This window comes from Schistocerca americana, chromosome 3, assembly GCF_021461395.2.
Source record: "Schistocerca americana isolate TAMUIC-IGC-003095 chromosome 3, iqSchAmer2.1, whole genome shotgun sequence".
NCBI classification, from domain to species: domain Eukaryota; kingdom Metazoa; phylum Arthropoda; class Insecta; order Orthoptera; family Acrididae; genus Schistocerca; species Schistocerca americana.
This window is the reverse complement of record NC_060121.1, coordinates 573,949,311-573,965,668: the sequence shown is the minus strand read 5'-3', so window position 1 is coordinate 573,965,668 and position 16,358 is coordinate 573,949,311. Positions and strand designations below refer to the sequence as shown.

Here is a 16,358-nt window from a genome sequence, read left to right as displayed (position 1 = left end):
AAAATTAATCGCTCAAATACTTGTCCTGTAGCACTGAATGTGCGTCTTGTTGTAAGATAATGTCTGTGGAAATGTCGTAGTTATCGTCCTCTGTAAGCAAAGTTCTGCTGAAGCCAATGTACTTACCTCATGATACACCAAATTTTAAGTAAACCACAATGTTGCATTAAAATCTCATTAGCAGTACAGGTAAATGTTCTAAGTATGTGAGCCTTATAGTCGTTACATAATCGTGCAACTAACAAGCAATAATGTACAAATAACAACATTGTGTCGTCTGTTCACTATAACAACGCATTCATAATTTCTGTTGAAATAAGTTCTCTTGGTTCTTGACTGGATATTTAACTTCAAACATTGTTGCATATTAACAGATTCTAAGTCTGACAGAGCCTACTAGCAATGTAATGTGAAAAGTTATATGGCAAAGACAAAGTTAAAAAGCAGATAATCTTTCAATAAACGGTTTTACATGTGAAATGTGGTGTAAAGCTTTACTCTTCTTAGTACGCAGCGTTTCAACTCCAACGCAATTATCATGTGGTATACGTCGGATTCTGTAAGGTTCATTGTAAACTAGAAAGAATTTGTGACTCAAGTGTTTCTTCTTGTGTGACAATGAATGAGCTTTAATGAGAACTTTCTGATCAATATATAATTTCTTTGCATTTGCTTTACCGTGTAGTTTTCTCCTTTTGTCTGCTGCAGATTTTATATTTTTAATAGCCAAATCAATTATGTCTTTGTGTCGAAGTTTACGTGTATTCGAGAAAGGTACAAGCTCTCTGATTCTGTTCGGTGGTTCTTCATTCTTCAGTACAAGAGTAGGTGGTAAAGCAGTGGAGTCATGAGGCATTTCATTCAGCACGTTTTGAAATAAGTGTAAATATCTGTCCCAGTGCTGATGCTTTCTGTGACAATAAAGTCTGCGAAGCTTATTGATTTATTTCATAATCCGTTCGGAGGGGTTACAATGTGGTGAGTACAATGAAATAAAAACAGGTCTGATTTTATGATTCCGAAGCAAGCGTGACCAAATAGCAGATCTGAATTGCGGTCCGTTATTTGAAATGACTTTACTAACATGTCCAACTTCACGTAAGAAATTTTTAACAAAGGCGTTGGATACAGACCGTCCAGTGGCTTTACGTAACGGTGTGAAAGAAACAACTTTTGAAGTAAGTTCAACAGCGACTAGAACGTACGAAAATCCATTAGATGTTCTGACAAGCGGTCCCAAGAGATCAACAGCAGAAATTCTTTTAATTTAGAACGAATGATAGGAAACAGCGGAATACGATGGGAGGTAGTAGATGGTTTCGCCTTTTGACAAAGTTTACAAATAGACAAGACTCTTAGAATTCTCTTTTCCATATTGTTAAAATAACAAGTCGTTCGAAGAATATGATAACATATTCATGGGCCAAAATGTGCATAGCTGAAATGAATGTACCAAATGAGCTTATTAACAAAATCGTCAGGAATGCAAAGTACCCATAGCTTGTCATCAACAGTGCAGCGTTTGAACAGTATGTTGTTTCTAACCAGATAATAATGTCGAATCTGTGTGTGTGTCTTTTCATGCCATTTGCTTTTGATGTCTTTCCAAATCAGATCTTTATCTTGTTCATGAGCAATGTCCTTTAAAGATGTGGTGATGAAGTTTTCAAAGGCGACTTTCTGAATGTAAAGAATACTGAAATTTTTCTCGAGGTTGCCTTCTGTGTTACTTTTCTCAAGCCCAGCCGGTGCGCGTGACAGTGCGTCCGCAACAATGTTCTCCATGCCGGGAATGTTGACTATTGTGATGTGGAATTGTTGCAGAAACAATGCCCAACGTTTTAACCTGTCATGATTTAATTTTGAAGACATAAGAATTTGTAATGCACGATGATCACTGTATACTTTTACGTGCTTACCAGAAAGAAAGAAACGGAATTTGTTAAATGCCCAAACGATAGCTAAAGCTTCTAATTCAGTAACGGAATAATTTTTTTCAGATTTTGTTAGCATTCGGCCAGCAAAAGCAATGGTTTTCTGAATGGTAGTGTCATTTTCTATGGCGTCTTTAAATAAATGGGCACCAAGACCGACTTTAGAAGAATTCGTGCTAAGGCAGAAATCTTGTGACAGATCTGGATGAGCTAGTATTGGCGCGTTAAGTAGCGATTCTTTCAAAGAATTGAATTCCAACTGTGCTTGTTCGTCCCAGTTCCAAATAGTATTTTTTCCAGTGAGAGAACAAAGTTTTGGTGTAACAAGAATTTGCATATTCAGAAAACGACGGAAAAAAATTACGAGACCTAGAAAACTGCAGACTTGTTTTTATGTGGATGGAACTGGAATTTCTCTGATTGCTTCTAACTTTTCAGCATCCGGCTGAATGCCTTCAGAAGAAATAATATGTCCCAAAAACCTCACCTTTGACCTAACGAATTCAGACTTTTCCAAGTTAACTGTAATTCCAGATTCTGCAAAAATACGTAACAAACTGTTGAGGATGCGATTATGTTGTTCCCATGAACCTTCTGCTATTAGAATATCGTCCACATATAAGGTGATGTGACGTTTTAAGAACTCAGGTAATATGGAATTTAGCCCGCGAATTTAGCCCCCGAAGAAATGTTCAAACCAAAAGGAAGTTTCCGAAACTGATAACAAACGCCGAAACAAAGGAAAGCTGTGTATTTTCTACATTCTGGATGAAGTTCGATCTGATAAAAGCTGGATCTGAGATCAATGGAAGACAACACTTTTACACCATTAAAATTTTGAAGAACTTCTTCCAATGTTTGCGGCCTGTCTGTTTCTGGAATAATGATAGTATTGATTTGTCTCGAATCTAAGACAAGCCTGATCGATCCATTTTTCTTCTCAACAACATGTAATGGATTGTTGTATGACCTTACTGCAGGCTCAATAATGCCCTCGTCAAGCATAGATTCTATTTCTGTTCCAACATGGTCCCTATAATGTGCTGGAATTACGTATGGTCTAACACAAAATTTAGTATGCTCACGAACACGAAATTAGTATTGAAATCCCTTGATTGTTCCTGTTTTGTGAGTAAAAAATGTGAAATGTGCTTGTAAAATCTCAAAAAGGTCCTGCCTATCAAGGTCTTTTACAATTCTCAATTGTTTGAATTTTATTCTGAATTAACTCATTAATTTCAAATATGCCGTCGATATCAGCCCTGTCAGTACTTGCAGAGTGATTGTTAGTGTCTAGTTCCGTAGAAAATTCCGAACTGTTGTCTAACAGAAGGTAAAGCCGATTAATTTCCCCGTCATGGTTTGAGAGCCAATCTTCAAATATCAAAGCTATTGACTTACCTTCCTGGTCTAAACATATTTCAGCATCGCGAATGTTTAAGATTGCTTTGTATTCATTCAAAAAGTCTACTCCCAATATAATTTCCGTCGACAATAATGGAACAATAAGAAAGTTCATAGAGAAGCTGTGGCTTTGGCAAAAGAATTCTGAATTGGTTTGTTGGCGTACATCTACACTTTTTCCAAAGATTGCACCTTGTAATTTAATCTTACGTAACGGAAGTGTGGGGCAATCGTTCGATATGTTGCATTTTCTAAAAGCTGTTTCACTAATTACTGAAATGGGACTGCCAGAGTCAAGTACTGCCGTAAATTTTACGTCATTTACAGTAATATGAATCACAGGATATGCAGTGCTGTTAGTTTTTACGTCGTGTTCCTGGAGTAAGATGTCCCTAATGTCTTCCATTTTTACGTAATTACTAGCTACGGCAGCTGCGTCGTCAGTTTCATAAGTACGTTTTGTGGCTGCCAGCGGTATGAGTCATTGCCTATTGTGTCTTTGTTGGCGCGTGTCGTTATTGGGATTTGGAGACCTAACTTCTACAATTTCACCTTGTCGAGAGGGCTCTGCTCTGTTTGAATCCCGCCAGTTCTGATGCAATTCAGGTCTGTCGTCACGATCATATCGTCTGTCGTCATGTCGGTAGATTCCATAGTTTCTTTCTTGTCGGTCACGTGGTGGAGAATTTCTCCCTGAATCGTAACTGCGTGCTGGACCGTTGCATCTGAAGTTATTCTGTCTCCCTTGATAATAATTATTTTGGTTCCCATATTGTCTGTTTCTCTGATTGTCTCTGTGATAGTCATTACCGCAGAGAGTTGATCTTTCCCTGTAATTATTACTACTCTGCCAACGGTTGTCATATGGGTGGTGTCTGTTTCGGTCATGATTTACGTTGAAAGAATAGCCTTGTCGTATATTATTTCTGTCATCGCAGAATTGTGACGGATGTGATCTGTAATTGTTGTGCTCCCGTTTTCGCGTTCCCCGATTGTCAGTGTCAATTTCCAGTTCTTGTAACAGTCCCTGAAAAGCTTCAATGTCTTCTTTGCAACGTCCTGCTAAAATAATACGTCGTAAATGTTCAGGCAGTTTGATTAAGCAAATGCGGATGAGCTCTGAGGGGCTGTATGGGTTTGACAGGTACTGATTCTTGTGCAACATGTCTTCAAAATATTTCACAAGACTGGAAAATTCAGATTGTTCGAAATGTTTCATCATTATGATGCTATGTTTTACTCGGTCTTGTGTAGCTTGAGACCAATATGCTGAGAGGAAGGCATGATAAAAATCTCCTTCACTGTGACAATCATGAATGACCGATCGCATTCTTACAGCTGGTTCATTCTCCATGTAGCAACACATAAATTCTAACCTGTGCTCCAATGACCAGTTGGGAGGAAAACAATGAGAGAATTGATGGAGCCACGCTTGTGGATGAATGTCGTTGGCCGAATTCTTAAGCGTTTTGAATTTACGTGTAGTAATGAACAGCTTATAGTCAAAATCATCGTGCCGGCGAGTAGCATTTCGGTCATTGTTACGTCGTGTCGGCGGTTCCATCTCAAAATTCGGTGCACCTTGCCAATTTCTTTCATAATTTCCGAAATGCCCTGTGTTATTATTTTGTGGCTTTTCCGTATTTCTAAGTTCGTCATCCCGTGTTGGAGCACGAGTGTCCTCTGAAATATGAAGTTTTTGTATTACTTGTACCAACTGATCTTGTACTTCCCGGATTTCTATCTTGTATTGCGTATTAATTTGATTCTGATTTTGTTTGAATTTCTTAATTTGTTCATACTCTTCTGTGTCAGTGATGGCTACAGGTCTTGTGTCATTCAGATCATCATCTACCTTTGCAGTTAAGTTAGTGAACTGATCCGAAAGTTCGGCTACTTTCTCCGATAGTGTACTTATTTCCTCAGTGTGTTTTTCTGAACCAAGTTTCAGAGTGTCCATTTGTGTTGAAATCGTGTCTACTGTGTCCTTTAAGTTTTCTTGAGTTTTTGCAAGTTGCGTAACCGAATCGGTAGATGCAACTGAGTCAATTTTAACTTGCAAGGTGTCGTGATTTTCATGAACAATAGTTTGCAGTTCTTTTATGGCTGCTTCGTGATTCTGTAATGCATTTTCATGACGCGAAAAAATAGGTCAGAAATGCTCACAAATTTGTGTTTTTACGTCATTACAGACTTTTTGACATTTCGATTCGATGTTATGTAACTCAGTAGTTAAATCTTCACCTGTTTGTTCAAGCGTGGTGTCTAACTTTTGAAGATTTTGTTCCATTGTGTGTAACTTTTTAAGATTTTGTTCCACTGTGTCTAACTTTTGAAGATTTTGTTCCATTGTGTGTAACTGTTGCTGTGTTTGTCTCTGGTGTTGTTCCATTGTGTCTAACTTTTGAAGCCTTTGTCCCATTTGTCTCTGATTTTGTTCCATTTGATGCATTAATTGCAATAATAATGTATTAGTGTCTGGAATCTGTTTCTCTATGCTTTTTGGCAGTGCATTTTCACCGGCAACATTCACATTTTGACAAGCAGAAAATGTGTCCTGACTCATTTGAGAAAACGGTGAGGATCCAAAACCTAAGTCTACAGTATTTGCAATATTGTGTTCTGTCATTTCGGATTCCTGAGGCGAGCTGTTGCCGACCGATTGATCGATAATGCTTCCTTGCTCACTACCTGTTTCACTGTTTACACCATTATTTGCCGCCCGCTCCATTTCCCTATGCACAATTACCAAATTACTACTTCGAATGTCTGTTAATTCACTACACAGTGGTGCTGATATGCTACGCTCGTCGTCACTATTATTTCTCAGTTTACTTTGAAGCCTAGTGTTACGTTTTTCACGCGCCATTATTGTCACAATATTTCACACGATAACACAGGAAAGCACAATTTGAAGAGCAAAAATAAGAGAACACATTAACATAGCACTGAAACTAATATGTAGTTAATTGCAAGCGCAGCTGCGAAATACTTGGCGCAAATCTACATGCATGCCACAACTGTTTTACTGTATAACAATGAAAGACTGCAACTACGAAGGAGATTCTCTCTACAATTACGCGCTAGCAATAAACAATAGCTACACTAATTACACAAACTACAAGAAAAAAATCAGAACATTCCAGTGAGGTATCCTCGGCTAAGGGTCGACATATGAAACGTCCCCTTAGAAAAATTATACAGGACTGTGCTTAACCTGACACACAATATTTTTAGCGCAACGGAATCTGACTTTCAAAAATTCCTACAAAAGAATGGCCCTGACTAACATTAACCTATACCTTTCACAAATCACTTACCTCACAAAAAATCTGCGTTACTCGAACTACTGTACAACAGCGAGCGCCACTACTGCCAGCTAAATAAAAGATTCAAACTACGGAAGGCACTAACTACTGATAGGCATAGTTAGCAAATGAAAGATTTTAGTAGAGAACAAACAATGTATTTACCTTAATAGTGTTGAAAAATCATAATATACATAACAGATCATGACATCCAGTCTTACAAATTTCCAAACTCCGCCATCTCTCTCCCCCACATCCACCACTGCTGGCGGCTCGCCTCCAACTGCGCAACGCTACGCGCTGTTAACAGCCCAACTGCCCAACACTACAATAGCAGGCAACAATGCAAACCAGCCACAGATTGCACACAACACAGCCAGTGATTCTCACACAGAGCGCTACGTGGCGTTACCAATAAGAAAACCTAAACAGCCTACTTACAAAGTCACTTGTATTTCTATTACAGATTGTTGATATGAATATAAAGTTCGAAACTAGGATTTTACGTGGTATAAACGTATGAATCACAGCTAAGGCATCGAAGATGAAGTCTCTCAGTAACTCCACGATCGCTTTAAGCCATGGATCATAATCACAATAGATATTTACGACTTTCATAAAGTGTATGCGAATGTTAAGAGTCGTTTGGTATTGTGGGTCGTGAGATAGATGTTACAGTTTTTGACAAATTTATTCTTAAGAAATAATTAACTGGTTTAGGAAGTCAGTGTACATCATACTCATTGCTGAGTGACGAAATTTTATAAAACAGTAACACTTGACGATTTCATCATGATAAGTGAACAATAAAGTCGGTGAGACCGGCTCAGAAAGTAAGTTAAGATAGATATGAATTACTAGTTCTACTGCACATTTTAATTTTTCGATGAGTCATTAATAACACGTGGTTTCATCTAGGGGCCAATATTCTGAATGAAACAGACGTTGTTGCCAACCTCAACGAAAATTTTGAAGGTGTGGTGGGGCCATGTCTTCATCTACAGACGACGAATGAACAGACGCAAGCAGCACTTACAGTTAGGAATTTCTATTTTGGCAACGAAACTATCAGCCTAGATAATCCTGAGCCTTTGGTCCAGGTAAGTAAATACTGTGATAATTAAAAATTCAATCCAAAAAATGTTATGAAACTTGTGTTTTGGTTATGACTTGTGCAATGGGAAGAATGTGGACTTGTATTCTGGAGAACTGTTGCTCAAGTTCCAGGCTGATAACGAAGGTTAAGATTTTCCTTGAATTTGCGAAATCATTAAAGGTAAATGGCGGGATGATTCGTCTGAATAGGCATTTTTAAGTTTCTTAGACATTCTTTCCCATTCCGAACTTTGAAATGAACCTTCAACTTAGTGGTAAGTACACAAAGGAAAGATCCTCCAGTCACGTGGTATGTTACGATGCGAGTAATCGAAAAGTTTCGCGTACATATTATGCCGCGGCTGAGAGCACATTTTAATAGCCATGGGATTATTTCTCATAATCTGAGTGACTGCTGCAAGAAAACGTAATTACTTTGATGTTAAACACTTTCATTTACCTATCTCCCATCGTTGGGTATCTCTTACTAGTTTTCCATGACCTTTTGACAGCGAAAGCGCAAAGAAAAAAATTAATGCGCTCGAACTTCTTCTGATACAAGGATAGATTCTTTCTCTAATGCGGGAATGATTAATGAAAGAGCCAACATGAAACTCAAATCGTTTAGTCATTGAACACTGGGGTTGCAAACCTATTCAAAACGGCCTCCTGTGAAAATGCTAACTTACAGTTACGTTTAATTAATTACATTTAACTGGGTGTTTCATACACTGCTACCAAATAGAATACTTTTATATAAATAACTCATTAATTATCAGAGAATAATTTATATGAACAACACATTATGTTTCCAACCAAGGTAAATATGTTTAAAACAGTAAGTGACCTTGTTCAGCCAAAAGGGGGATTCCGACACTTTCCTATATAAAAGATAAATGAAAAGCCGTGTAAGCAGCACCTTAGAAAGTAGCAACAAATCTCTGGTATTATATGTTTTTAGAGTACGGTGTTATTGAGTAGACCAAGGGTGTCATATTTTCCATTTTTTTTTAGAAAAATATACTTTCATAGCTCGTCCTCCATCTCTAATAACCTCGTGGTGGACTGTATATTAGACCATGAGCTTCCTAAGCAACAAGTGGTATTAGTATACGTTACGAGCATGGTTACGAGCGTCTACTTCCTTACCAAACACCTCTGATTAAGTTTATTTGTAGCTGTCTGTCCTCCATATCGTTGACGTTATTATAGCTGGATAGAGGCGCGCAGTGAAAATGACGCACTGCTTAGTAAACAAATTTTTCACAGTTTCTCATACTTACTTCTCTCTGTAATGCGATGGTAATGGTTTATAGGGTATCCGATGCTTAATTCACACTTTTCATAGATACTTCAACATCAATGCAAATAACCTTTCCTTCAACTACCACAGACTTGAGTAGCTGCAAAAGTGTATCATCAGCTTATGGTGACTTCTTGGTTTCAGATCATTGAGTGCTGTGTCAGACTATGAATGCATCACTGGCTCACCTATTCTTTCTATATCAGCTAATAGGAAGGCACCATAGATTTTCAACCCTATGGCATGTTGAAGTTTTGTAGCCATACCGAGCAATGTCAGCTGGTATCGCACTGCCACTAAGCACCGGAAGCAGGGCTCGCATCCCCAGCTCAGCATTATGTTATCGTATCAGTAATAATAGTTTCTATAAAAAATAGATATTGAAGTCAGTTACCCGAAGATGGAACATAACATCGTCAAGTCGCCGTCTTTCTAAGTCCGTACGACTGTGAGATTTGGGGACACATTTTCTACGAAATGACTCTGTTACGTGGCCATCTCGCTATAAATAGCCATAAACAACAGTTAACTGATCAGAACGTTACATGTTAAAGACAATTAGACATGAAGTCTGTCACAAACAGAGTAGAGAAGACACGCAGACAGAGAAACAGCAGTGGAAAATGTGTTAAAAGTAAACAACCATCAACACTATATCAGCAGCTACGTCTAGATATGCATTTACATGACTACTCCGCAATTCACGCTTAATTACGGGGCAGGGGGTACAGAGAACCACTTTCAGAGTATTCCCCGATCGATCCACTCCCGAGTAGCACACGGGAAAAGAGAAACATAAATCTTTCCGTGAGAGGTGTAATTTGTCTTGTTTGTTATGACAGTCGTCTCTTCCTATGTAGGCGGGAGTTAAAAAAATATTTTCGCATTCGGAGGACAAAGTTGGTGAGTGAAATTTCGTGAATCGGACTCGCCGCAACGAAAAACGCCTTTGTTTCTATATTTGCGGGTATCATATTGGTGACAGTCTCTCGTATTTCACGATAATACGAAACGAGCCGCCATTTTTTGAACTTTTTAGATATCTGCCGTTAATATATCTGCTGCGATGCCTAAGTGAACTGCCACTAAAACACAGTCTTTGACTCGTCTTCCCAATAGTTTTAGTTTGATGGTTCCAATTTAAACAGTAGGAAATTGTAATCGTAAGGTATTTAGTTCAATGAACAATCTTCAGATTTGTGCAATTGATCGTTTAACCATAACTGAACGGAAATTCTTGTATAAATGTAAATATCGAATGGCGTTCTTGGCTGAGGTATCCCACGGGATAGGTTCAGTCGTCTGTCGGAAGGCTGTTCTTCCTCCGCTCACGCTTGACCCTTTTCTTGCGGATGTATGAAATTTGTTTCGTAAGTGTGCAGAGTGTAGCTGTGGAGAGTAAAGTATACGTGGTGTACTGTTATGCTTGTGTTGTTCGATGAAGATGAGATATGCACCAAAGGAGTTTCTGAGCTTAATATCCCTTCTCAGTGGTGGGATCACAACCGGAACTATCACACTCCCTCATTTCATGATACATTCTGAGGTGGTCTGGAATTTAAACCAGCACACTCGACGGCTAAATACTTTAATTGAGCACCAGGATTCGAACTGGCTTACTTCCGAGGCTAGGCCACCACAGGCGTGCGTTATTGACCTCGACTACATTGGTGCGTAGGTTGCGAGCTAATACCATTAATATCCAAATGAATATAAATTTTAACGTGGCTAACAGTCTGAAAGCTATTAATTTCTGTACCCATTCAATAGAAACTTCAATTACTTGGTACCAAAGGAAGCGGAAAAGCTGTCACATGGTTCAAATGGCTCTGAGTACTATGGGACTTAATATCTGTGATCATCAGTCCCCTAGACCTTAGAACTACTTAAACCTAACTAACCTAAGGACATCACACACATCCATGCCCGAAGCAGGATTCGAACCTGCGACCGTAGCGGTCACGCGGTTCCAGACTGTAGGGCCTAGAACCGCGCGGCCACACCGGTCGCAAAAAGCTGTCAGATACTAACCATGAAGTAGTAGTTCCCGTGCCACATTTTCAGCTCTGAGAAAACGGAAAGCAATTTAATAACTGCGCAGTCTCACTGCGCTGAAACATTTAAGACTGCAGAGTTCCCGAAAATTATACAGCAGTGTAGCGGTCAGCTCTCGGGTGAGACCTTTTGGGGTTATATAAGCTGATCAGGTGATGTTGTGACGCTATCTGTGCGGGAGGCCGAGCTGGAGAACAGGTGTGGACGGCTGTCATAGGCTGTAAGGCGTCGCTGGAATCGTACTTATTATACGAATACATGTGTCAGTTCTTTCGGACATGTCTGAAAGAACAGACACCACACCTTCATATAAATGATTCACCTTGATGGGCAATGAATCAACAAACTTCAGTCAGCTGAGGCACCAGCCTATCCTGGCTCACCGGCAGCTTGTGCGGCCCACCCCAGTGCTTTGAAAGACGGGCGTGCACTTGAGCGGGTGCCAGCAGCATATCACGGACGGCGGATGTCGTGAAGCTGGAGGCCCAGGACCCGTACCAGCAATACAATGTAGAGCCAGGTTCATGGACATCTTGTTCAAACTCGGGGGCTGTCGAACAGTAATGGCACCTTGCATGGCCCTTCCACTGGTTAAGTCTCACTACAGTCCGCTGGCTGTAGTCTCGGAGGTGAAATCTTCTCTCGGCAGCTAGCAGCACATCACGATTCGCCATTTACACTATGTAACAAACAAAGCTGTCTTGACAGGCTTTATATATATGATCATCAAGATGTTCATAACAATCTGAAGATAGATTCTATCCGAAACGCATCGAATATAATCATTGGTGTATCAGTTGGTGGTTTCTTATTGAGTGACCAATACAGCAATTGTGCAATACTCCTACTGATTTGCAGTATTGTTCCATTATTCCTGCTTGATTTTATGTCACAATTACAAGCCCCTTGTGTCACATGATATGAGGCGGATCTGATTTCGTGCCATCTGCTCCAAGTAATAACTTTAAAAATTTATGTGTGCATGTCGTTTACTTGCAAGTGTCAGCTCTTGTTAAATAAGCACATTTTACAACTGTCGCTGTTCACCTGATAGTGACATGAAACACAATAACTTATAAAATAATTGATTCAGCCATGGCTGTTTGTATATGTTTCCACATAAGATCATACCCACGTGTAGAATTCAAGTCCGTAGCTTGTATTTCGAATTTACCGCCTATGACGTTCTCTTCTTACGCAAACAACTACTTTTTATGCATAAACCCAAACATGTTTCAGAACCTGTGCCCCAAAGCCACTGGATAGTTCGTATTCATTCCTGTGATACGTAAACACGTTTCAAGTAACAATTATGTCTAAAATCTGTTCTTGTCTCTTGTTGTCATTACCTTAATTTTTCCATTATTGGGTTATGAGGGACCCACTGTACATTATTGGGCATCGGTAACTTGTCACCTGCAACTAAATTATGTTACTGTGCATTTTGTTGGCGAATGACTTTATTTCCAAACACAGTTCTGTTGTGAAAAAGTATCTCGTGACTATATTTTGTGATTATTTAAAGACTGCTTTCAAAATATCTTTTTTCCTCTGCAGTCTCATTTCTTCTTGAATCACAAACACAAACGTCGTAGGTATTTGCGGAACCTCATTAGCAGTTATCTCATTCGGTTTACAAAACACGTTATTAATAAAGCTGTTGTGTGCCCAGCCCTGTTGATGTTCATTTGTTACATCCGTTTAGCACCAGATCTTAACATTTACTTGTAATTGCTCTTCCTGTGTGTGTGTGTGTGTGTGTGTGTGTGTGTGTGTGTGTGTGTCTGTGTGTGTTTTGACTTTTTGGTAGAGTTCCTTTTGATGACATACGTAGTCTCTAATGGCATAGTGTAGTGTTGTTGTTCATAATCTGTCTTCCTTCTGCTAATGGATTCTGAAAGAGCAAATTTATGATATCGATATGGTAGGATTTTAGCATTTTTAAATCACTTTCTGTTGCAGTTGAGTTATGGTTATGGGTTAATCAGTGGTCCCCAAATGTGCTATTAGAGCTGGTGCCTAATAGAGCTGTGGGACTTTCTGAATATTTGGTTTTAAACTTGCTGCATGTTTTCACTCTGTGTAATGAATGATAAGAGTTACATATAAGCTTATATATGTCTGATCCGTTGGATCTGTCTGTGGATATTTTCTGTGTTCCAAAGCTTTTCTATACTGTGTTCTTTGTGCTGTGTCCTATTTGATGTCGCTGTTTCCTTAACATATTGCTTATTTTGTAAACTACTTTATTATTGTAGGTGAGTATGTGCCATTTTGTTTTGTGTATTGGTTCTTGCTATGTTTTAATATGAAGTTTAGAATATTATTATCTGCGACCATAGTAGCCTGTGCTCTCAGTAATGCAAGAATCCATTGATGCTCTGCAAGCACAACTTGATTCTTGTCGTACTTTGTTCGATCGCGACATAAGAGAAACTATAAAATACCTTTCTGCCATTTTTATCCCCATTATGCTGATATGTCTACGAGAAAGAATTTGTAGTGGTATATGTATGATGTAATGCTATTAATAATCATTATATTCGATGAAATTGTTAACCTGAAATAATTAATCAGTAATTAACAATTATTGTAATGTTTAACGATATTCTGTGTCTGTCTGACACTAAAACTAATTAAGATGTCGATCGCCCGTTTCCTATTGGCATATTTTTGTACCTGCATCTTCGCACTTTCTTTCCAAATATTCATTTTAATACAACTTACAACTAAATTGCTATGCCTTAACGCTACAATCCGTCAGATAATAGAGACATATAAAATAATAATTTCGGTACATTGCACGATACATATTGTGTCTTGTGTGCGATCATTGTGTGTTGCGTTTTTCGGTATTGTTGCGCAAGGTCTTATGGGCACGTCTTAGAGCATCATCAAAACTCACAGTAACAATACTCAGATGCAGATGACAAGCTACCAATATCCAACTATGCACAAAGCGTCCTACATAACATAATAATGTAGAAAAATGAAGGTAATGACACAAACAGAGAAAAACCGTTTGTTGGTCTAATTCCGATGGAACAACTATTACTTAAAACAAATTAGCATTTTACAAAATTAAATAAGGAATTCCCACTCGCGCTGTCAAAGATGTGCTGAAACAAGTTGGAGGTAATACCAGTATGTAAAAATCAGTTATTTGCATAACTGGTAGAACTAATATCCAGTAATTTTTTCGCTAACACGGCTACTGCAAGATCTGCGAATTTTGAATGTATTTGGAAAGTAAGTCAAGAATATTCTGTACACTCGGCAGTAACACATATATCTCATTTTCTTACAGCTTAAGGTGGACATAGATTTCTTCAATCCCACTGATGCACTCGTCAGGAAAATAGTGGAAGTTACCGATCTACCAGTCTACTACTACGAGTTCGACTACCGCGGAGAGAACGTACCTACAAACGAATGGGGTAAGTGAAAAAAAATTCGACACCAATTGCTATTTTATTTTGCACATCACTTGTTTCGGTCCCGAGGGGCATTATCTCAGCCTTCGTCACTCATGACACTTGAGATAATCACACTTGACATTGGCTTTGGGGGCCGAAACCGAAACTGCGTGAAATAAATATATCTGGTGTTGAAATTACGTCAAAATCATTCCCTATAATTAAGGATGTCCTGTGTCTCCATTTAGATCATGTCAGACACTCTGGACAAAAAAAAATCAGATCCTTATTACAGTATTACCCTCAGTTGTTTCTAAGTTTAGTTTGGGAAATTTCCGCTAGTTCACGTTATTAAGGTTAGGATGTTCTTAATATGAAATAAGGTATAACCTTGCCAGAATTAGTACTACAGTTGTGACGCACGGATAACAGCTTATGGTATATATGTAAACAAGAACACATGAAGAGCAACGGGGGTGGGGGTGGGGGGGGGGGAAGATGGTCAGAAGAAAGAAAGAGAGAACACAGTGAACGTATGAAGAGAATTGGGGAGAACGAAGAAAGAAGAAGAAACCAGAACTACTCAAGTTCAATCGCTCTCTTCAAAGGGAATAATCGAAAATAATAATAAATAATATACATATACTCGTCAGAGTTGAGCTTCTTCTTTCTTCTGTTGACAAAACAAAAGGCTTGTCTGTAACCAAAGTGCCATACGGAACCTTAGATAGTAGTCCTGATGTCTCTGATGCACTCCAAGTCTTCCAGACCTGAATATTTGCATCAGGGAAAGCTTCAAGGCCACCATAATCTGGATGATTCCCCCATACACTGTGTGTAAACATACCGGTGCAATGCATATCAGACGTTATTATCGTCGCCGTTGGCGGCGCAGTGTGCATGTGTGCAAGTGCTTGAATGCAATAGTCACTGACCTTGCTGGCCAATTCAATAAGCAGCAGCTTATTGGTGGTCCAAAAAGACTTTTGTGAACTGGGAGTGCAGTTCATTTGTGATGTTTGTGCTGTGATTGGAAGCAGTACCTGGTTACCTTGCTTCTATATGGGGGAATCATGCACATTATGGTGGCCTTGAAGTTTTCCCTGATACATATAATCTTGATTGGGACATCCGGACTATAACAGACAGTACAGGACTGCTAGTTAAGGTCCCGTATGGTACTTTGGTTCAAGATAGGCCCTTTTTTTGTCTACTGGAAGAAAGAAGAAGCTCTACTTTGAAGACGTTTATTTGGGCCAAAGTAGGCAATAACGATTGTAAAATAAGGATTGTAGGTGACTGTATGCTGTATTACAGGCAATAAAGTTGACCTTTATATCAAAGTTTTGTATCGGTCGGGTTCCCAGAACTCCTGAAGACAGACGTTGACTGCGGATACTCTAACATTGACACAGTCCCTTTGACTGTTCAGAGATGTCACTAAACCCGCCCAAAGATGTAAACAACCACTCATGAGAAGCGCCTATTAGATGGAGGGGGTCTGGCAGCCGATTAGTTCCAGTCATTCCACCGGGAAAGAGGTACATCGCTCGTGTTGTCTGTAGTTCAACCATACCTAGACTGTCAATACCGCTGTACGATCGCGTCCGCATTGTTACTTTGTGCCAGGAAGGGCTCTCAACAAGTGAAATGTCCAGGCATCTCGGTGTGAACCAAAGCGATGTTGTTCGGAGATACAGAGAGAGAGAGGAACTGTCGGTGAGACGACTCGCTCAAGTCGCCCAACGGCTACTACCGCAGTGGATGACCGCTACCTAAGGATTATGGCTAGGCGGAACCCTGACATCAACGCCACCATGTTGAATAATGCATTTTGCGCAGC

The 16,358-nt window shown here is 39.3% G+C and overlaps 1 protein-coding gene across 1 annotated transcript in view; it reads left to right on the top strand.

Moving 5' to 3' along the window:
• Positions 1-16,358, top strand: part of LOC124607260 (juvenile hormone esterase-like) — an 89,821-nt gene that overhangs the window by 55,328 nt on the left and 18,135 nt on the right. Inside the window, exons 7-8 of the mRNA XM_047139535.1 lie at positions 7,565-7,746; positions 14,407-14,536. Of these exons, the coding sequence (XP_046995491.1) occupies positions 7,565-7,746; positions 14,407-14,536 (312 nt within the window). The remainder of the gene's footprint in view (positions 1-7,564; positions 7,747-14,406; positions 14,537-16,358) is intronic.